This window comes from Liolophura sinensis, chromosome 3, assembly GCF_032854445.1.
Source record: "Liolophura sinensis isolate JHLJ2023 chromosome 3, CUHK_Ljap_v2, whole genome shotgun sequence".
Taxonomy (NCBI): domain Eukaryota; kingdom Metazoa; phylum Mollusca; class Polyplacophora; order Chitonida; family Chitonidae; genus Liolophura; species Liolophura sinensis.
This window is the reverse complement of record NC_088297.1, coordinates 12,848,104-12,871,258: the sequence shown is the minus strand read 5'-3', so window position 1 is coordinate 12,871,258 and position 23,155 is coordinate 12,848,104. Positions and strand designations below refer to the sequence as shown.

The 23,155-nt window shown below is 40.1% G+C and overlaps 1 protein-coding gene across 1 annotated transcript in view; it reads left to right on the top strand.

The window, feature by feature from the left end:
- LOC135464082 (uncharacterized) overlaps window positions 1-16,420 on the top strand; it is a 70,530-nt gene extending 54,110 nt beyond the window's left edge. Inside the window, 10 exon segments of the mRNA XM_064741569.1 lie at window positions 440-1,384; window positions 2,156-2,428; window positions 3,239-3,406; window positions 4,371-4,637; window positions 6,754-6,933; window positions 7,479-7,610; window positions 9,084-9,107; window positions 9,672-9,754; window positions 10,242-11,874; window positions 13,671-16,420. Of these exon segments, the coding sequence (XP_064597639.1) occupies window positions 440-1,384; window positions 2,156-2,428; window positions 3,239-3,406; window positions 4,371-4,637; window positions 6,754-6,933; window positions 7,479-7,610; window positions 9,084-9,107; window positions 9,672-9,754; window positions 10,242-11,874; window positions 13,671-13,883 (3,918 nt within the window). The 3' untranslated portion in view covers window positions 13,884-16,420.
- Window positions 16,421-23,155: the final 6,735 nt, after the last annotated feature.

Here is a 23,155-nt window from a genome sequence, read left to right as displayed (position 1 = left end):
ATCTTTGCCTATTATTTTATGTATACGGCGTGCTTCGTAATATTCTCTCTTTGGCAGTTGTCTTTCTTCTTGTTTGGAAACGTTTGTTTAATTAACGTTTAATTATATCAATATATTGTTTGAGATGTGTGAGAGTTATCTCCCTTCTTGTTTGGAAACGTTTGTTTAATTAACGTTTAATTATATCAATATATTGTTTGAGATGTGTGAGAGTTATCTTCCTTCTTGTTTAGAAACTTTTGGTTAATTAGCGTTTAATTATATCAATATATTTATTTGGGACATGTGACAATTGTCTTCCTTCTTGCTTAGAAACCTTTGGTTTATTAGTTTTTAATAACATAAATATATTGTTCTCAGATTGCGTGACAGTTGTCTTTCTTCTTGCATAGAAACCTTTGGTTAATTAAGATTAAATTATATCAATATATTGTTGCAGATTAATGAAATCTGGGTATCGAAAAGTGCGGCGTCTGAGAAGGAAAAGTCCAACCTGGAAATCAAACTACAGACGTTGAAACAGGAGCTGGATCAAACTAAAGAGGCCCAAACTCGACTACAGAACGAAGTGAAGCAAAAAGAAAGTCTTCTTAAAACCAGTGATGAGCTGTTGCGAGAGAAAGACGGTCTCATAAACAAGAGAGATGAGATCATACAACAACAAGAAGACATCATCAAAAACAGGGACGGCGATTTCCAAACCATGCTAGACCAGATCTCGCAACGTGAAGAGATCGTGCGAGATCTGCGCGATGCTTTGAGCATTCGTGACGAAAGGCTTAGAGAAAAGGATGATATCATTCAAAGAATTAACGTTAAACTGGAAGGGATTACCAAGGAAACAATGGATAAATTAAAGACTAAGGAAGCGGAAATGAAGAAGCTAAGGGGTGAACTCTTCGATGCCACGGGTCCCATACCGGATGTTGCTAAAGAAAATGGAGCTCTGAGTCTCCACATAGACGATTTGCATAAAACGATAGCACAGTTGAAGACAGAAACAGAAGTTCTGAACAGTGATCTGGCAAAGTTAAGAAAAGAGCTTAACAACAAAGAACATGCTTGGCAATTGGAAAAATCAAATTTGATAACAGAAATGAAAACGTACAAGGAGAAGTATAATCTTTTAGAATCAATGAAAAAGACTCCCGGAAGTGACTTGTTGAAAAAACTGTCAGATGACAACACAAAACTGATCGAGGAAAAAGAAACTTTGTTGGGAGAAGTTCGTAAACTTCAATTTGAACTTGACAACACAATAAAACTTACTGAAAATGAAAAAGACGAATTAAACCAGAAATTAACAGACAGGAACAAAACTATCGAGGAGAATTTGCTCTTCGCAGAGAGGGTTCAAAACGAGGCTGCCAGATTGAGAACGCAGGTAAAAATTAATCTATTCTCTGTTAACCTCTATCTATATTAATCCATATTTTAGGAGATTTTGATGTGATTTATGCTTTAATCGATTAATGCATACTCTTTAATCTTCACGCATAGATTCAAGCTTGTCTTAGTTCGGCGACAGCCTACATTTTAAATCACGAGGTAGTATTTTAAATGAGAGAATAAGTCATGTCATCGTCAAGAAAAATTTGGGATGATGTTTAAAATGCAGACATATTAAGATCATCAATTGAAAATCAGTTCCGCTGGAGTTACGTTACTGAGTTATCATTCTTAGATTGGTCGTACATGAAAAAGATCTGTCAGCAACCTGCGGATGGTCGTCGGTTTCCACCGGGCTCAGACCGGTTTCTTTGCATCCTGATGCTGGCCGCCGTCGTATAAGTGAAATATTACGGAGTACGGCGTAAAGCACCAATCAAATAAATTAATGAATATTTGGCTTAGCAGTGAATTAAGTAAATTTTGGTAGTACCTATCCAATACTACTCTGCACCCACTAAATATCGCTTTTTTAAGAAAATGTGATAAAGCTAATTTGTTATACATGACTTTTTCGTTGTCTCTTGGTTTTCGCGCACCAATATCTAGAGTTTTCTCTGCAATTGGAAACGACTTCTATGGAGTAATCGTGTTACGACCGAGCTTTACGCACTCATTCGGCGAAATAATAAATTCCTTTTATGATTTTTAGAAAGATAGTAACTTTTCAAAACCATCCTCGCAAAATTCTTTAACGTGTTGACAGGCCGAACTGGCTTACCGCCTACAACAAGAAGAAAAGATCCTTCGTGCTGAACTGCTGGCCATGAAGGTCCGGTATGAAACTAGGCTCGAGAAGATCCAGAGAGAATACAACAAACTTCAGGCCTCTGCAGAAAAGATTCAACGCGAGCGGGACTTGGACAAAGACATCATCAAGGGGATTCAGCGAGGGATGGGCGAGCTGAGGGCTAAATACACACAGGATGTGGCTGGGTGGCAGAAAGAGAAACTTCAGATGGAAAGAAAGATCAAAGAGGTAACTGTTTTCAATTCCCACTTATAACCACCCTGGTACTTCGCGGCTCTTTTAATGTGCGGGTCTGGTTTTTGTTTCGGCTGAAAAGGTAAACTTTCTAATCATCTGATAGGTCTATTTATCTTGTTGATTGGTCCTTAATACAAAGAAACACAGCTTAGTGATGAAAACCAGAGCATCGACGACTGTAACTCTAGGCAAATGGTCACGTATAACCAGTCAAAAGGGGCTAGCTTTATGCATGACGGAAACCGTTCACCGCTTTACTTGACCAACAACCTCACTTAAAGCCGCAATCGGACTAGTTAGAGCTGGATACGAACCTGTGACCTAACTGGATAGGGGCTGCTCGGTTGCAATCACTGAACAACCACCAGAATTAAATGCGTGTGTTCTACCTTTCGCTTTACAAAGACTTTAAAAATGCTACCTGTTGCTGCCTTACTTGGCGCTCAGCACTGAGAGGTTAGAGAAGGACACAGGGCTGGTTGGCCCGGTGTCAGTATATTGTGACTGGGTGGAGTGTCATGCCTGGTGTCTTTGAATTTATACTTCAGTGGCGGCAGCACTTTGGCCGGAAGGACTCACTCTGCCCCAAGAAGACAAGGGTTATATACACACACCTAATGACTCCTCTTCGTCATAGGACTAAAAAATTGTTAAGTATGATGTGAAACCCGGAACATGCATACACTCAAAGTGTATATGTTATATTGTGCATATGTACTGCAAGACAACGGTGATTAGTCCAGCATGCACCCGAGTCGAGTCAAGATATATCTTGTTAAATTCTTTTTTTTTCAACAACAGATCGAAGACAGTCGGAAGATGGTGAACGAAATGAAGAAACTTGCAGAAGAACTGAAGAAAAAGGTGGGAGAGCAGGACAAGGTACGAGCCAACGTCGTGAACACGTGGAACATGGAGAAGACTGCCTGGGAGATCGAGAAGTCGAATATGCAGAGCAGGATCAACCAGGTAGCTGAATGTTTGGTTGAATAAGTGTAATGGGCAGAAGTTGTCTAAGATGGATAAAGCACATTATCCATGATAAATACAAATGATGGAAAGCTGTGCACCACGTCAGTATTTGGAATGGCCGATCCACCTGTGTTGTTCGCGGCTGTCTACAGTAACGTGCAATTCAGCAAAATTAGTGAATTTTAATGAATACAGCTTTATTTCGAATGCAGAGAAAAATACACATAATAAAAACAGAAAGGAGCGATCAAAACGCCAAAAATATAGTATCTGACAAATTATCCCACTCACTTTTATCTCCAACAGTGGAACTTTTGATATATATCCTGAAAACACTATATGACAAACTTGTGTGAACGTCGCTAATATTTCCATTACGTGAATTCATGTCCAGTCTACAAAAAATACACTAAATAGCAACCGTTAAGAGCAGGACTCTAATTTTGTTGATTTCAGTTAATTTTGAATAAAACGGTTGGATTAGATAGTGTGAAATGAAGAGCATGAATAAATGAGTTCTCTTTACTTAGCGTTTAAAAGATATTTAATGTTTCGCATGGCATATGCAGGCGAAAATCTGAGCTTCTCTGATATTTATTTATTTCACTGGTGTTTTACGCTGTACTCCAGAATATTTAACTTATACGATATTTAACAGCCGGAGAGGAAGCCACATGAGCTGGACATGAACTCACAGCCATCGCATTAGTGAGAAGCTCCTGGATCATTTGCGCCGCGCTGGCGTCCTTAACCTCTCGTCCTTTTTTGATAAGATTAGACAAAATTCAGGTTCAAAATAGATAAGCATTATTTTCTTTGTAAATTCTTTCCCGACAGATATCCTCTGAAGAAATCTCGTATAGTACACTCGGTACAATTTTCAGACTTTCTTGCAGAATTCTGCAAAGTCAAAACGCAGTTTAATTTAACAGTCAAACTGTTCTGTTTTGTTTCCACAAAGCTGGAAGAAAAACTGTCAGCTTACAGCAAAGCTCAAACCAGGACCAGAGACGTGCAGTCGAAGCTGGAAGTCACGTGGGAGAAAGAACGTGCCGAGCAGAAGAGGCTTCTAACAGAAGCTCACAACATCGCTCTCGATTTGCAACAACAACTCAAATCACGTGATCAAGCGAGCGCCAATGAGCTGAAGGAGCTGGAAATGCGCTTTGAAGAGGAACGCTTAAAATGGGAAGCCGAGAAACAAGCATCAGAGAAGAAAATTCAGGAGGTGGGTTAATTGAAATGACAATTGAAGTACATCCCCAGTGTTTTATTATCTCGTGCGCATGAGTAACATTTTGAGCATCATGATAGAACCTGGAATTTTCAAGATTCCTCTTCCCACGTAAGCGGAAGACATCTCAAGTACATGCGTCCAATTTAGCGTGATCAGTATGTTTTAAACATAACTTAGACGACAGATTGGCTATCGATGGTGTTTTCAGCCAATCACAGGCTTTAATTCCAAAGTACTTATTGATGAAAAAAACGTCTTCATATGAAGACAGAAGGGGCGGAGCCAAAGAAACAGACATTGATTGACAGGTTATTTCCCAGCAGCAAATGTTTGACAGCAATGAACATAATCAAACACCTGCAGCCTAGAATCAATGAATAACAATTAAACGACGCGGGTTTTCTTGCTTTCGCACGGCTGTATATAAAATGAAACAAGGCATAAATTGCAACAAATGAATTCTTTTAATAAAGTTAATTCACGTTCTGGAACTCACATGTATCAAAAGGTATGTATTTTATGTTCATCTCAGCCAGAAATTAAGAATTTTTAAGTGTGTCGTCGCTAGGTCATATGGCATAGGGTATGGCTCCAGAAACGTTTCAGCCAATGATGACCGGTATTTTACCCACTCATTCCGCACAGTAACGGCCCGTTTTGTATTGGATCGGGTTTTCTTGGGAATTCTTTCCTGAAAATTTTTTCCCAGTTCGTCGGCCGAGATTGGCTGAGCAAAGCGGGTTTTCTCGTCTGTGACTGCAGTCACCGGCTGAAACACATCTTGGGGTTGGTATATCCAACAGTTGTGACAGGGTAAAGTCATATAAATCGTTGTCAAATTCCAACGAATCCTGGTTTTGGAAACATAGAGACAAAAGGTCAAAATTCCCAAAATATTCAGCGTCCATCGTGCTAAACATTTCACTTAACTGACAGCATCAAGCGCGCGAAACGGCTGTTGGGTTAACACACTGACAGACCAGTGACAGGAAGAGAGGGCGTGGCTTTGCATGAAATAGCCAATCAGTCGTCTACGCTACGCTTCGCTCCGCCCCCGTCATAATCGTGAAGACTTTTCATGATGCCCTCTATCCTATACATTTGCTTCACTGCCTGTATGCAAATGTTTAAGCTTAAGATAATCACACCTTAATTTACATGATATGAACCTTGGGTTGTAAGTTTGATGATGTAAAGGTTTCTGGTCAAGATAATCCACCCTAGATTACATAATAATCCGCTTAGATATTGTATTCTGGAAGTTGTACAAAGAATGTATAGGATCTCTAATTGTAGATTGACGCGATGAAGGTTCTAGGCCAATATATGCCGACGTATAGCTTACATATTGTCCTTGTGTTCGAAGCTTGAAGACTATACAAAGCGCATATCAGACCTTAGGTTGTATTTCATTTAAATGAATAATGTTGTTGATTTTGTATCTTCAAGGTTATACCTCTAGGTTATAGTTTGACCTTATGATGGTTTCAGGCCAACATGTGCCAACACTATTGTCCTTGCTTTCTCAACTGAAAAGTTTGAAAGCTTTATCAAGCACATATGGGTGCTTAGGTAGTAGTTTCTCTTGGTTTCTCCGCTTGACGGTTATACCAAGCGCACATCGGAGCTTAGGTTATAGTTTGCTTAGATGATATCGCTCTTGGTTTCTCAACTTGAAGGATACACAGAGCACATAATAGAGCTTAGGTTTTAGTTTGCTTATATGATATCGCTTTTTGTTTCTAAGCTTGATTACTATACCAAGCGCATATTAGGACATTTGGTGGTGGTTTGCTGTCTCACTCAATGGTGGCTTAGGTTGTAGTCTGAATAAATGGTATCGCTCTTGGTTTCTTACCTTGAATGCAAAATTTAGGTTGCAGTTTGCTTACATGATATCGCTCTTTGTTTTTTCTGTTGAAGGTTATACCAAGGCTCATATTCGGATCTTAGGTTGTAGCTTCCTTACATGGTATCGTTATTGTTTTCTTAGCATGAGTGGACCTTAGTTTGCAATTTACTTACATGATGCCGCTCTTGGTTTCTCAGCGTGAAGGCGGAGCTTATGTTGTCCTTTGGTTATATGGTATCGTTCTTTGTTTCCTAGCTTGAAGGCTATACCAAGCGCATATCGGACCTTCAGCGGCAGTTCCAGGAAGTGAAGGATCGAGATACCAGCGAGAAAGAGGCTTGGCAGAGAGAGAAATGTGATCTGGTGAGAAGGCTGACAGAAGCCAGGCAGTTCCAGGTTCGACAGAACAGAAAGATCGACGATATACTGCACACGGTAACGATTTCCGCTGAAATAGAATTCGCTAAAGGTAAAAAAACGTCCTATTGTATAATGTGTTTTGTCAAAAATGCTGGACAACTATTATTTTTCTAATTTACTATAACGTGCACAAAAAGCTGTTTTGAGTAGACCAACAATGGATAAAACTGAGAAAAAGTTTGTGAACTTTAAAAAGTTTCTGAGGGAAACAGATGACAATTGTGCCTCTAGAACACCGTGAGGTAAGTGATCGGTCGCCTAATATTTTACAAATGTCAGGAGCGAGAGTTGCGGCTGAGTTGGTTAGCGCGCTAGCGCAGCGCATTGACCCAGGAGTCTCTCAGCAATGCATGCTCATGCTGGCTTCCTCTCCGGCCGTAAGTGGGAAGGTCTGCCAACAAGCTGCAGATGGTCGTGGGTTGCCGTCGGGCTGTGCCCGGTTTCCACCCATTGTAATGATGGCCGCTGTCGTATAAGTGAAATATTCTTGAGTACGGCATAAAACACCAATCAAATAAATAAATAAATAAATTTTAGAAAAGTTAAAATGTCTGTTTCAGCTGAAGCGCCTGCGTGAGCTCGCCACCCTGGTGCAGGATGTGGAGACGGCTGAGGACTTGGTCAGGAGAAGTCCCGAGGGGATGGCGGACGGTATACCGGATCATCAGCAACTACAGAAAACCTTAGATCAGGTCAGGAGTGAGGGTCATTATACTGGGCTCGTATTTATTTATCTATTTATTTATTTATTTGACAGATTTGGTGTTTAAAGCCATACTCAAGAATACTTCACTTGTACGAAGGCGGTCAGCTTTATGGTGGGTGGAAGCCGTGCTGAGCCAGTCAGTCATAAATTGCAAGTGCTTACGAAGCCAACCTCAAGACTCAAAATTGTGTTGGTTACATTGTTTTTCAGTAAAGAATCGGTGCACAAATTTTAAATTTCCTGGAGCAAAACATTGTAATTGTAGCTGTGTTTGAAGTTTTGACGTAAGTCTAAACACGTTTGATAAGTATTGGCGCAGGCGTTATGGGCGTCACTGTTTAATATGCCATGCGGATTATAGTTAACATAAACAGTTGCAATCATTGTTTGATTGAGATACTTATATGTTCCAACAATATGCAAGTATTTTGTGTCAATGCCCACTACAATATCACACTCTGCAAAATTTGGTTGATTAATGTCAACTTCGTGCTCAAGACTTTTCACCTTAACGATCGTGGTCAGGTTTATTGTTGGAGTAAGTCTGAGTGCTGGAGGACTAAGCATCCCCTGAGGCCTGGTCCCTTTGCATTGTTTTAATGTGATTGTATGTTAAATGGAATGACAACACAGCATTTTGAGTAATTCTAGACAAGTGACTTATAAAAAATGCAGTTAACATTACTGCATTTTTTAAACCTAATTTTGCTTAAGCCATGGTTCTAGGGGGCATGTGAATTGCTACTATTTATGAATCTACATGGGAATAAAACCCTGACTGAGGTAATTTGACAAAAGGCCGTATTTCACCAGTTACCTGTGACCATTTGCCAGTTATTACATTGTCGTGGCTGCACTGATTTTAATCTCTATGCTGTACGTCTATCACACTGTCATCGCTGCTCTGGTTTTACTCTCTACCCTGCACGCCTATCACACTGTCCGCGCTGCTCTGGTTTTACTCTCTATCCTGCACGCCTGTCACACTGTCGTCGCTGCTCTGATTTTACTCTCTATGCTGTACGCTTATCACACTGTCGTCGCTGCTCTAGTTTTACTCTCTATGCTCTACGTGTATCCCACTGTCGAAGCTGCTCTGGTTTTACTCTCTATGCTGTACGCCTATCACACTGTTGTCGCTGCTCTGGTTTTACACTCTATGCTCTACGTTTTTAATTATATTGGCATAAACCGCCAGACTTCTTATTTGGCGAAATTTCTGACATAAAATCGAAAACCCAACTTAGGCCACAGCTACAGCGACATAACGAATTTTCAAACATTACAATCAATAGAAATCCATGCAAGCAGAATATAACTCATTGACGTGTAAAATATTCGTCTCTTTTGTACAGATAAGCTGCCAGAATTTCGTAAGGATTTTGGATATCTACTGATTGGCAAAATTGTATAAGAAATAGCTTCCTAAAATCCTTTTTATATTTCTCTTGCTCCATAGGCCGTTCTGAAGTACATGAGAGATGTAAGTATTATTTGGACAATAGATTTTGTTGGTTCAGATGACAACTAAAATACAAACTGTTGTTATACTAAGTATAGTGTATTATTGTTTTGTACTCGAAAACTGCTGTCACATTATTAACATATTTCTGAGACAATTTGATGGTGATAACGTCTCGTAGCATTATTTTGATGATATGATACACTTAAAACAAATAATCCTTTAAATTTAACAGAAATTCTGTTGTCTGAGTGATGCCAGACTGTATTCTGTTATTATAACACAATATTCTGTCACATTCATCCCAGTATTCTGTTAGTCTAATAGCATATTTATGTTGAATTAATAGAATATGTGAATATAACTGAATAATCTGCTGCAATAGCAGAATACATTCTAGCGTCACTCAAATAACAGATTTTCTGTTAAATTTAACAGATAATTTTTTTGAGCGTATGCACATACCGTAACGTACACATAAATGCACTGTGGGAAAGACAAATATCAGTTTACACCATGTCAAATGAAGCTGAGTTCCCTCGGTACTTTGTCATCACACACATTTGCTCTTTTATCTCCTAACAGTCCATGCACCAGTTAAACGCCATCATGAACGATTTGGACACATACTTGGAGTACGTCAGGGATGAATTACCCTATATGAAAAGGTTTGATATATCCAAGTGCTAGAAGCAACAGCAACAAACCATTTTAATATTAAATTTGTATTTAGTTTTATTTTAATAGATATAATGAAGCTTACATTTGTGCATTTAGAGGAATAACACAGTAATATTAAAATGGTAACCTGCTTTCGTTGTTATAATGAAGGCCACTTATGTAGGAGACACCGGCTGGCTGTAGAGACAGTTATTATATATATTTTGGTAGCGAATTTGCCATCGACTTTGTTATCGCGCATCTTAAGCATAGACAAAGTAGATTAAATTTTGCATCAGCCGTGAAATCGGTTTTTTGATGAAAGCAGTGGTAAGTTGCAAAACCCTTCGGTGTTGATTGATAGCATTTTCTGAAGTGTATTATAATGATGTCTGGAACGCCTCTCCTGGAGTTCGTCTGTTCCTGAAAGTCTATTACAGCTGTTTTCAACACTGTGGATTTGTGTAGTGTCATGCATGCGTATTTGTGTTGCAGGAGCTTGTCCTCCTCACAGGTGGATTCAAAGGATGTTGAGGATGACGACAACCAGGGGAAAGACGAGGCTCAGAAAGGTGAGCGGCTTGGAAGAAAGCAGCTCTCACAACAACAGCAGCAACAACAACAACAACAACTCAAAGTGAGCCAGCCACCACGTTCAGCTGATAGCAGTCCCACCCGTTACGAAAGGAGCCAGACAATCAGTACTGCTCTTCAAAGCACACCGACACAACCAACCCCCAAGGGGCAGTGGGTAAATACTTCCGGGTCACCAAGACCGCCGTCGTACGCTTCCGGTTCACGCAGTGCCCAGTCGTCGCGCTCAGCCTCTCCGGACAAACACCATAGTCGGACCTCGTTTTCGCCTGTACGGAAAATCACGAACTATCCCGATCCACCACCGAGTTTCTTGATTTCCCCTCCACACCAGGGGCAGTCCCATCAGCCAGTGGACTCGCAGTCTTCCACGGACATGACCGAGGTGTTCAGTAGGCTGGCGAGGCCGCAACAGCTAACAAAAAGCATATCTATGGATTCGGCACCTTTGACATCTTTCACATCCGGATATTCTGGACCCGCTCCCTCCAGTCACACCGCCGGGCCAGGTGCTCGGGCGGAAAACTCCAGGGGCATGGTGTGCTCATTAGCGCCTGGTACTACAGGCAGTTTGGACAGATTATCACCGAGAACTGCACGGAAGAAATTCTTCGCTGATGACACGAGCTCCACGACATCTACTAGCGATGGCTTTTCTCATTGGTCTGACCGAAGAGTTCCACCGCAAGCCCTTTTCACGGACCACGGCAAGATAAGTCAGACGACGAACACCGAGGCAGCGATTCCAGCTGGCTACTCATCACTGCCTGACAGGCGCGGGCAGGCATTCACTCAGCAGACCCACGATGCGGACATGTTTCCTTTCGGCTCGGACTCTGATCCTGACACTGTTCCCGCCATGGATCCTCACCAACTCGAAATGCTGTATTACCCGGCTCACGGCATCGTGGCTAGGAGTCTACCGCCCCTAGAGACACCTCAGAAACCACCAATGACGTGGGACGAAAAAGTGAACATTGTGGACAACACGGGGTTAGACGTGCAAGAAAAAAGCAAAACAATAGGTGCTCCATCGTCTCAGTTCCTTTCCTTTCATCCATCCCAGCCCAAATCTGCTACGCTGGGCTCAATGGGTGTGAAAGAGAAAAGAAAACTTTTTCGTAAATCGAGCAGTTTGGATAGTACCTCGGTTTCGGCATCCCTGGGAAAAGTCGGAATGCAGATGTTGCCTACTGCCGTTCCCAGTGGGTTCTCCCCTTCGGATCTTTTAGCTGCGGTGAAGAGGAAATTCAGACCCACGATGAAAAAGGCTCTTCCCGCCAATGAAGAACAAGCAACAACAACATCGTCATCATCAACAACAACAGCAACAGCACCTTCTATTCCCATCAGCAAATCCGCAGACAACATGGCGGACATTTCTGGTCAGGTGACCCGAGCACCAGACGCTTTCCGCTCGATGGACATCTCTCCAGCGTTAACCCCGTCCCCCACATCTCCTGATCCATTCCAGTTCTCTCAGCTTCCACCGGGCCTACCCTCACTCAGCAGAACGGACAGCCACAAAGCCGCAGTAAGTAGTAAAACACATCTATTATCATTCGTTGGGGGGAGGGGAAGAGGTCTCCGTGGCCGATGGACGTTGCGTGCCAGCGCGATGCCATGACCCAAGATACTCTCAGTTCTTGTTGGCTTTCTCACTGACTGTATGTCGGAAGGTCTGTCAGCAACCTGCGGATGGTGGTAGGTTTCTCCCGGGCTCTACTCTGTTTCCTCCCACCATAATGCTGGCCGCCATCGTATCAGTGATATATTCTTGAGTACGTCGTAAAACTCTTGTCAAATACGTTAATGTACGCATGCTTGGGTTTTTAACGTTGTACTTCACAATTTTTCAGCCATATGACGACGAGGCATTATTAGGTGTTTGTACATATATTGTGTCTTGTTATGTCGGGGCGAGTCTTTGCCGACAGTGAAGTATCATGTTAAAGACATAACACCCCACACAGTCACATTATATTGACACCAGGCCAACCAGTCATGTTCACGTGGCCTAACCACCCAGTGCTGAGCGCTAAGCGAGCAGCAGCAGGTGCCATTTTTATAGCCTTTGATATGACTCGACCCGGGTTTGATCCAAAGGCCTTACGACTTCAAGGCGGACTCTCTAACCATTCAGCCACCGAAGCGGTAATTACGTAAATGAGCAAATATCTCCAAAACTGCTTGTTGTAATTAGTGGCATATGCTCGTAGAATCGCGTCTGTCTTGCATTACTGGCGTGCTGTTCCGTGGCATACAACATACACATTGCGTCAGTGAACTGTGATTTGTGTTCCTCCGTCGCCACGATATGGCTGAGATATTGCCGATGTGGCGTTAAGCCATAATCATTCATTCATTCCTCCGTACAAGTTGCGCATAAAACTATTCTTTTCCAGCTCAAATTGCTTTCACGTGCAAATGTTTACTTGCGGAACAAGAAGACATCTCAGCATAAGTCAAAGCACGAAGAGCCAATCAGAGCTGAGTTACGTAATGCATCTGTATCTATCCGCATACTCCCTACAGCGCACAGGCCGCTCTCTACGCTCCTCTGTACAAGCTTGACCTTTGGAGGCCTGTGCGACTCACGTGGGTTTGTTTAGGCTTAGCCTCACCACTGGTGTCCTTGCGCGGCACTATTTCAGATAAGCATTCACCAATAAAATTGTTTAACGTATTGGTTAGAATCATGTTGTGCATACTTTAGATAAAGAGAATGCATGTGTATAAAGTATTATTAGAAACAAAGGTTGAGACAAAGGTTTTGTGTTTTCTGGCATCACGTCCTGCCTCATTACCTTGACCCCAGTGTTCTCAAAGTTGTTCAAGATTTGTCTACAAATTTTGCTAGTGGTGGCTGTCATGTAAAGCTGCGTTGAGAGCGGTGCATGTACTATAAGGCGTATGGTCTATCCAAAACATCCCGCCATGTAATTGCAAATAATACGAAGATTTGCGAGACTAGATTGAAGCTAACTGTTAATGATGGAACATAATGTCCATTTAACTGTTTCCAGCTATTTTCACATGGAAGGTATATATTATGAAGAGCCCGACAGTTTAGAGATTTTACTTTACGTACTTTTATGTTTAAACTCTCTATTGGGGCCTCCGTGGCCGAGATGATTAGTGTGCCAGCGCAGCGCAATGGCCCTGGAACCTCTCATCAATGCGGTCGGTACTGGCTTCCTCTCCAGGCGTACGTTAAAAGGTCTGGCAGCAACCTGCGGATGGTTGTGTGTTCTCCCATGGGCTCTGTTCGGTTTCCTCTCACCAAAACAAAGATCAAATAAATAAGTAAATAAATTCTCTCTTTCACAGATGGAAGAGTCCCCTGGTGTCCCCAAGCTAACTCAACTATTCCCGAAACCTCCTACGCCACCGTATCGAAGACCTCCACGACGCTGGAGGTCCAAGTCGGCAGACAGGGCAGACAAACAGGAGCGCAAACAACAGGGACCAAAGCCCATAATCCTCCACGCTGATGTCATAACACCGATTCGTGTCTGGAAGTTTAATGAGACGTCTGTGTAGACTGGAACATGGTGCACTTAGAGGAAGACTTATCAACCGTTACGTGCAAATAACTAAAAACTAGGTATTACGTCACAATTGACCTTTCCAAACTGTCATTCAAGAAGACGCATTTAGCCAATCATAATCAAATTGTTGCAAGTTGTCGCGAGAAGGGGTGGTGGGACATCGGATATGGTGGATCCAGCCATAGTAGCCAGGCGCTCATAACGTTTAAAACTCTTCATACAAGCGGACCCTGGGTCTTTGTAACTTTGTCTAGGCCTGCAGTATGAACAGAGAAGAATCGTCTGTACAGACTTCCATGGTGTGTTTATATCATTCTATGCATGTGCGATATGTCCAAATAATGCCGAAGAGCTATCGTATTTCTCATGCAACATTTCGTTATATGTATATACAATTCCGGCTGGTGCAATTAACGAAGACATCGAACTGACCTTAAAACAGATATAATTATGAAAGCTTTTCACTGATATCCTCTGCGGGATTTGCACTCGGGTTTCCTGGTCCGAAATCCTGCAATCTACACCAACTGAGCTAAACGGAAATTTCCACTAGCTATTGCTTTTATGTGCATTGGGGAGTTGCCAACGTTTTCTACACGTGGTCACATGGTATACATATCACTGTATCGTTCCAGTGGTAAGTTCCTAAGAGCTGTATCCAACGGTGCCTTTTGGCGCATGCGCTTTTCTTCAACGGATATGAGATAGAGATTCCGAAAGTGACTTCAACATGGCCTTCAAATTATATTTTGAGACTACATGTTTGTTGTGCAAAGTACACGAGCTAAGTAGAATCGCAGCAAACCTTTGAAATGGAGCGTTATGAAAGACGGGAATATTTAGAAACGTAGCAGATTTTCGGTGCGTTTTGTTGGCATGGGATATGAGTAGTTATTAAAGATACATATAGATACGCAATAAATAATCATCACTATAATAAATTAAACAATCAAATGTTTTTAGGTTAGGCTATATGGCCTATATTATCTGCGGGTGTCAAGCGATTAAAATCAGCAAAACGTTTGTTATCTCTATCGGAATAAAGACGCTTTTCAAGCACTTTTTGCTCTTTGGACAATACTTTAAATTCTAGAATAAAAACCTCTCATCGGTAAAATTGTAAAATAATTGAGCATATCAGATGATACTAACTTTTCGGTGATTACATAAAAACTTTGGAATATTCGATCGAGTAGCTTGAATTTAACTTTTCAGTGTGAATTTGTATGGTTGGTTGCATTTTTATTTGCCATGACCGGTTAAAATGTATAGTGAAATCATATGCAAAGTATATGCTAAATCAAATGGAGAATTCGAAATTAAACGTTTTGGATTGTATGCAGTGAGTAATTTTTTCATCAGTGGTGAATGCAGAGGTTACTTGTTTATATTTTTACTTTAACTTGCCTTTGGTTTTCCCATCATTTTACTCCTGGTGGACTTTTGTAAACAAGATGTTCAGTTTCATTTTACACCTGTACAAAATCTGTGTGCAATATAGCGTGTGCAATATGTAGAGATAATTGGATCTTTCTGTGATGCCCCTTTAACTAGTGCTGTGTTATAGAACTACAAATTTAAGGTTTAGTTTTATTTTTAAAAGATATACGATTTTTGTGTCATTTTGTTTCATAACCCCCTTTACAGGGTTTAACCTAACACACACACACTTTTCTTTTCTTTTTTATTGTTGTTTTGTGTCGTTGTTTGTTTTACCCGTGTGATTTTTTAAATAGCTGTATCTCAGTTGTCAGTATTTACTTCCGTTATACGATTTTTGGATTTTATCATAGATCTTTCTTCTCCAGAATATAAATATGAAGGTAAACCATATTATGAACATGTGGGCGTGTTTAAATTCATGCACCTTTTTATCTTTAAACTATGAATCTATCACAAAAAAAAACAGCAAAATAGACAACGTTCCTTGGTGAGTACGCCTAATAAATTTTGCACCAGATAGTTATATAAACCGTTACGTAAATAAAACCAGTTGTCGTTACAAAACAGAGAAACATCTGACCCCAAGATCACGAAGCGACCTGAGACTTTAGTGAAAAATTCAATCATTCATGTTGATATGTTTCCGCTCGCTATTTTAGCTGAAATTTATTTTACAATTAAACATCGAGAATTTAGGTTGTGAAACAATATTTTGACCTTGTTACGTAAGAAATAACAATTTTAAAAGTGATTTGAAATTTTGACTTAAGTCTGAGATCGCTTCGTGATCTCAGACTTAAGTCCAGCTGTTAAAGTCCACCTGTTAAAGGTTTCAGGGTAATTGTAATGTAACGGTAGTCTTGAAGATTGTATCCATTGTCGTATGTGGTTATCTTATACTGTAATAAAACAAAGAGACTGTAAAGCAAAGCAACAGTATAAAATATGTAATTCACCATAATTTTGTTAGTTTCCCATTTTTTTTTTGTTTTTTTTAGTCATTTCACGTTTTTCCTATTTATTTTTCTGGATATGTGATGCTGTTGTTTGAAGGTACCATTATTTTCACAGAATAAAGATCTTGCGTGCCCAATGTAAAACATTTGTTTGATTCCATTATTTAGATATCTAAAGGCAAAATGTAACCATCTCACACTCTGATGTAGTGACTGCAGGCAACCTTATTATCTGCTATGTGAGAGAGGACGGGCAAGAGGAGTAAATTTCCGTATTTTCGTAATACACAGGTCACTTCACTTTTCAAGGATTTACCTCCCTTGACAGTAGGTATCTGTCTTTTATTTCAATAATAAAGCATATGGGACTGGGGGAAATATTGCTATCTACTTCCTTAGTTTTTCATGGACCAGACGCAAATTGGACTAAGTCAGATGTGGTTAGCCTTACGAGAAATTCCACAGTCGGATTACTCACAGCTGATCTCTAGGGCTGCTTAAATTCAGTTCTACCCAGCTTTTAGTTGCGGGCCGTGTACAAGTATACAAATTAAATAGAGATGACCTTTCAAACAACATCGAGTGTGTCACGCACCAAAACGGCCGGTACATTTACCTCCCCGAGTAATATCCTTTCATGCTGTTTATGTCTACAAGTAAAACAATTTGAATTTGTTTACTTGTTAGATTTGCTTCGTGGTTTATATAAAGGTGAACTATCGGAATTTCCTTCAGTGATAAAAGTGTTATTTTGCACAGTTTATAGATATCTCTTTTGTTTTTACATTTCAATTGTTTCAAGACATTATTTAGTCGATATCCTATACTGAATGAACACCAGTCTCATTGAAGTCACATCTAGTCGACATCCTATACTGACTCGTCACGGACTAGATCTGAATGAACACCAGTCCCACTGAAGTCACATCTAGTCAACATCCTACACTGACTTGTCACTGACTAGATCTAACTGAACACCAGTCCCAGTGAAGTAACATGTAGTCGACATCCTATACTGACTTGTCACGGACTAGATCTGAATGAACACAAGTCCCACTGAAGTCAAATCTAGTCGACATCCTATACTGACTCGTCACGGACTAGATCTAAATGAACACCAGTCCCGCTGAAGTCACATCTAGTCGACATCCTATACTGACTTGGCAATGACTAGATCTAAATGAACACCAGTCCCACTGAAGTCACATTTAGTCGACATCCTATACTGACTCGTCACGGACTAGATCTAAATGAACACCAGTCCCACTGAAGTCACATCTAGTCGACATCCTATACTGACTCGTCACTGACTAGATCTGAATGAACACCAGTCCCGCTGAAGTCACATCTAGTCGACATCCTATACTGACTCGTCACTGACTAGATCTGAATGAACACCAGTCCCACTGAAGTCACATCTAGTCGACATCCTATACTGACTTGTCACGGACTAGATCTGAATGAACACCAGTCCCACTGAAGTCACATGTAGTCGACATCCTATACTGACTCGTCACTGACTAGATCTGAATGAACACCAGTCCCACTGAAGTCATATCTAGTCGACATCCTATACTGACTTGTCACGGACTAGATCTGAATGAACACCAGTCCCACTGAAGTCACATCTAGTCGACATCCTATACTGACTCGTCACGGACTAGATCTGAATGAACACCAGTCCCACTGAAGTCACATCTAGTCGACATCCTATACTGACTTGTCACGGACTAGATCTGAATGAACACCAGTCCCACTGAAGTAACATGTAGTCAACATCCTACACTGACTTGTCACGGACTAGATCTGAATGAACACCAGTCCCGCTGAAGTCACATCTAGTCGACATCCTATACTGACTCGTCACTGACTAGATCTGAATGAACACCAGTCCCGCTGAAGTCACATCTAGTCGACATCCTATACTGACTTGTCACGGACTAGATCTGAATGAACACCAGTCCCACTGAAGTCACATCTAGTCGATATCCTATACTGACTTGTCACGGACTAGATCTGAATGAACACCAGTCCCACTGAAGTCACATCTAGTCGACATCCTATACTGACTTGTCACGGACTAGATCTGAATGAACACCAGTCCCACTGAAGTAACATGTAGTCAACATCCTACACTGACTTGATCTGAATGGACACCAGTCGTACTAAAGTCAGATCTAGTCGATATCCTACACTGACCTGTCACTGACTAGATCTGAATGAACACCAGTCGTACTAAAGTCACATCTAGTCGACATCCTACACTGACTTGTCACGGACTAGATCTAAATGAACACCAGTCCCACTGAGGTCACATGTAGTCAACATCCTATTCTGGCTTGTCACCGACTAGATCTGAGGTAACACAAGTCGTACTAAAGTCAGATCTAGTCAGATTGCCTGACGTAATGCACTGTTTGTGTGTTCACATTGTTTATTTCATCGATGTTTAAGGCCGTGCTCAAAGATTCCCCTCTGATGGCTAGGTATAGGGATTGGGGAAACAGGACAAAACGACTCCCTTTGGCTGTGAAACTGACAAAAGCCACTGACGTAAAGCTGAAGACTAAACAGCGAGAGCTGGATTTGAACATGTGACCTCATCTTTCACGGGTCTGACAGTGAGCCATCGCTTTAACCGCCTCAACCGTACTGTAAAACATGTAGGAAGTTACACTATGCCTATGGAGGACCACCGTCCTTCGTCAGGAACCTAACAAATTTTTTGTTTAAAAAAACTTCTCCTGGATTCGAACTTGCCATCTGAATGGTTAAAGGTCTACTTGAGCTGAGTGGAGAGCGACGTTTTCAGTCAATAACCCAGCGAAGACCCTGTTTCTGTGTGCAGGTCATTCGGATTCTTCCTCTCCAACCGTACGTGGGAAGGTCTTTAAGCAAATGCAGATGGTCGTGGGTTTCCCTCGGATTCTTCCCGGTTTCCTCTCATCATAATTCTAGTCGCCGTCGTATAAGTGAAATATTTTTGCGTACGGCGTGAAAGACGAATCAAATAAATAAATACAAGACTTAGCGATGAATGTACATTTTGTCCCTCGTTAAATTATTCGGTCACGTTATAGACGGTCTGCCTCTGACCTCATAGGTCACGTGACGGATTCCCTGTGGTGCGGTCAGAGCTTTAAGTCAAGTGGTTTCATATGAAGCTGTTGAAGGCACGTATTTATCAAACCTCTCAAGACTTTAGTCAAACATTCACACACCGCAACAACGAAAATGTTTCATTCTAGAAAGTTTAGACTTTGTTCACAGATTTATATCTGCAGAAGAATGTACAACCAACAATTTGAGCCCTTTCCTGTTCTGAATTCGGCTTTGTAAGGACTTGCAATTTATGACTTTAGTCTTAAGATGCTTGTTAAATACGGAACCGGATGTGTCAGCTTTAGGGTCCTTGGGACCTGAGTCTGCTAACAAAAGCAGTAATGTTTAGGTTCTGCCTGGCTCAGACAGCCCTCACTATGTGTTTCTTTTTCGGTGATTACTCTTGAAAAAATCATCGTACAATATATCTATACTGCCTTAAAGGTGGAGAAAACATAAAAAATTACATCAACTTCAGATGAAAGAATGTGAAAAGCTAGTCGCAGATTTGGTCTTCATTTTTTTTTAGATTTTTCTTTAAAGACAAAAACCCAATTGAAAATATTTTTTGTATGGTGGGTATTTAGGACCACCTTTTGGTATATACAGTGTTCGTGTAATAATGTTAAAAATGAGTATGTGACACATGTTTAATAAATATATTTGCACTAGAATTTGGCCTTTTCAGCTAGCAAATGTGTACAACCTGGTTTGTGATCATATTTATATATTTAATATATTCAATGCAGATTAAATGCATATGTTTGTATATAAACAACAAATTTACATTGAAAACATTACATTATCAGACATGCATCACATCCTTTTTTAGCACATTATTATGCAACGTCGATAAATACCAAAAGGTGATCCCAAATACCCACCATACAAAAATATTTTGAAATACCCTTTTCTCCTGAAAACAAAATGGAAAAAATATTAAAGATCATATGTGTAAATAAGTTTTGACTCTCTCTCATCTGGTTTTGGCATCATTTTTTATGTTTTCGTCTTCTTTAATGTTAGCCTAAAAACTCTAGAAACAGTGGAGCTGTAAACTTGAATGTCTTGTTTTTTTAATGAAAACATTATAGAATCAGGAAGATTTCGCGCTCAAGTAGTTTTCAGTGCAGATATGGCGGTTTTCAGATTTATAGATGGGCAAAACGGGATAGAACTGTCGCCTTGTGCTATGGACATGAGAAATCTCCTCTCGACAGAAATATATAACTTTAATAGACGAAAAGATAAAACGGATGATCCAATGAGATGAGACGGTGAGAACTTTTTGCAATTATTTTGGAATCTTTTTTTTTTCACCGGAAAAGGGTATTTCAAAATATTTTTATATGGTGGGTATTTGGATCCCCCTCTTTGGTATATATCGTCTTTACATAATAGTGTTCAAAAAAAAGAGTGTGATGTATGTTTAATTTAATAAATGTAAATTTGTTGTTTGTATCCTAACACATGCATTTAATCTGATTTAGGATGATATTCATAAATATATTAAAAATACAAATATGATCAAAATCCACGCTAAACACATTTGTTAGCTGAAAAGACAAAATTCTAGTGCAAATATATTTTTAAACATGTTTTGCATCTTAATTTATACCTACAATACAAAATTATTTTCAAGTGACTTTTTCTCTTTAACGAAAAAATCGAAAAATATATTGAAGGCCAAATTTACAACTAACTTTTTTTCATCTGTAATTTAAATGTTTTCTCCACCTTTCATACTGTTTATTTATTTATTTGATTGGTATTTTACGCCGTACTCAAGAATATTTCACTTATACGACGGCGACCAGCATTTTCCTGGGAGGAATCCGGGCAGAGCCTGTATGGCTAACAAATACATTTTTTTTTCGAATCGACCAGATCCTCCTACCAGTATATATATATATATATATATATATATATATATATATATATATATATATATATATATATATATATATATATACTTTGCTTGTTCAACGCATTTCCCGTTATGCGCATGCGTACTGATACACTGTGATTTATTGACATGGCGATGAGTTCCCGTTGACACTGACTATAGACCTACATGGTATAGACTAAGCATACCTAACATTCGTTATCAATTAATCTGTTATGCGATTATAATGGCTGAAGACTTGGAGTACTTCTTTCCGTTTAACTTCCTGTAATGATTATGGCATGTCGTCTAAAACTGGATCAAGTTCTTCAAGTACAAAAGGAAATGAGAGTGTACGCTGACAGTGTCAGAATTCTCAGACACCACCAAACCTAGGAAAGTGAGGAATAAGCACAACGGACGACGAAATCTCGACTGTAAGGAAAACATTATTTAGGTGAGTGTTCTCAGTCTATAAAACAGGAAATTTTGTCCCAGCGGGATTGGACCTTATTAACTCGGACAAGGAGTTTATATTTGTGCCAGTGTTTATTTCTCTGTCCATCCGTCTGCTGTCTGTCTGTTAGTAACGCGACAGAAAAAGAGGGATCTCCGTTAGCTTACAGTGCACAGTGACCCAGGAACCGCTGACCACTGACGTCGCTGTGAGGTCTGGCACGAAACCTGCGGATGGTCGTGGGTTTTCTCCGAGCTCTGTGTGGTTTTCTTTTGCCATATTGCCTGTCACTGTTGTATAAGTGAGATATTCTTGAGTGAAGCGTAAACACCAGTCAAATAAATAATTAAATAAATAGTGATAAAAACTAATGCTGGGATTTGGATGAAGATTTTAGCACAAAATCATTGACATTGGTTCTCGGACCAATCCATTCCTCTTAGCTGTGATCTCTTTGGGGATACGTATCAAGGTTTTTTTTTTTAACTTGACAATTATTCAAAAGTTTCAGAAACCATCTTGCGGTTTTGTATACATTAAGTTATGGCTGAGGTTTGTACTGTCAGATTGCCGACCAGTCTCGCTATGGCCGTATATGCAAGTTTCTCATTCGGCCATCAGCCACCGAGTGTAAACCACCACCTTTCGGCAAGTATCTGACAAACATCAAGGCTTCAAGTCCCCGCATAGCCAACTTCTGTGATGTAATTATATAATTCTTATTAATATTAGTTTATTAGAAGTGTATATTCTCAGTTGAACAAGTGCAAATTCTAAACCAGTGACGTTTAATAAATTGAACCTAGTATCACTGAATTTACCTAATTCTGCTTAATCCATGGTTCTATTTATTTTATAGGTGTTTTACGCCGAACCCATTGTGGTAGGGGCGTGTAGTTTGCTACTATTAAAACACTTACATGAACACACTGACTGAGGTAAACTGAAAGAGGGCCGGTTACGTGTGACCATTTGCCACTATCACCCTGTTGTCGCTGCTCTGGTTTTACTCTCCATGCTCTAGGCCTTATTATATTTTATTTCCACTTCGCCATGTGGCTGTAATACTGCTGAAGGGGCTCTACGTCATGGTCATTGCAGTAAGGGTCATGAATATGGCGCGTACATATCATTATCATCATACCATTTGTTAGATCCTGCTATCTGGTGTGACGATTTCAACCAATGTCACAATTTTTTACTACAAAGACTAGTGTTTAAAGGTTATTCCATCAAACGCCTTAACTCAAGGGTTCTTATGTTTTACAATGAGTATAATTCTGTTGTAAGTAAATATGAACAGAGCGCCCAGAATCTCTGTTGCTCTGCTTCATGAGTATATATATATATATATATATATATATATATATATATATATATATATATATATATATATATATATATATATATATATATATATA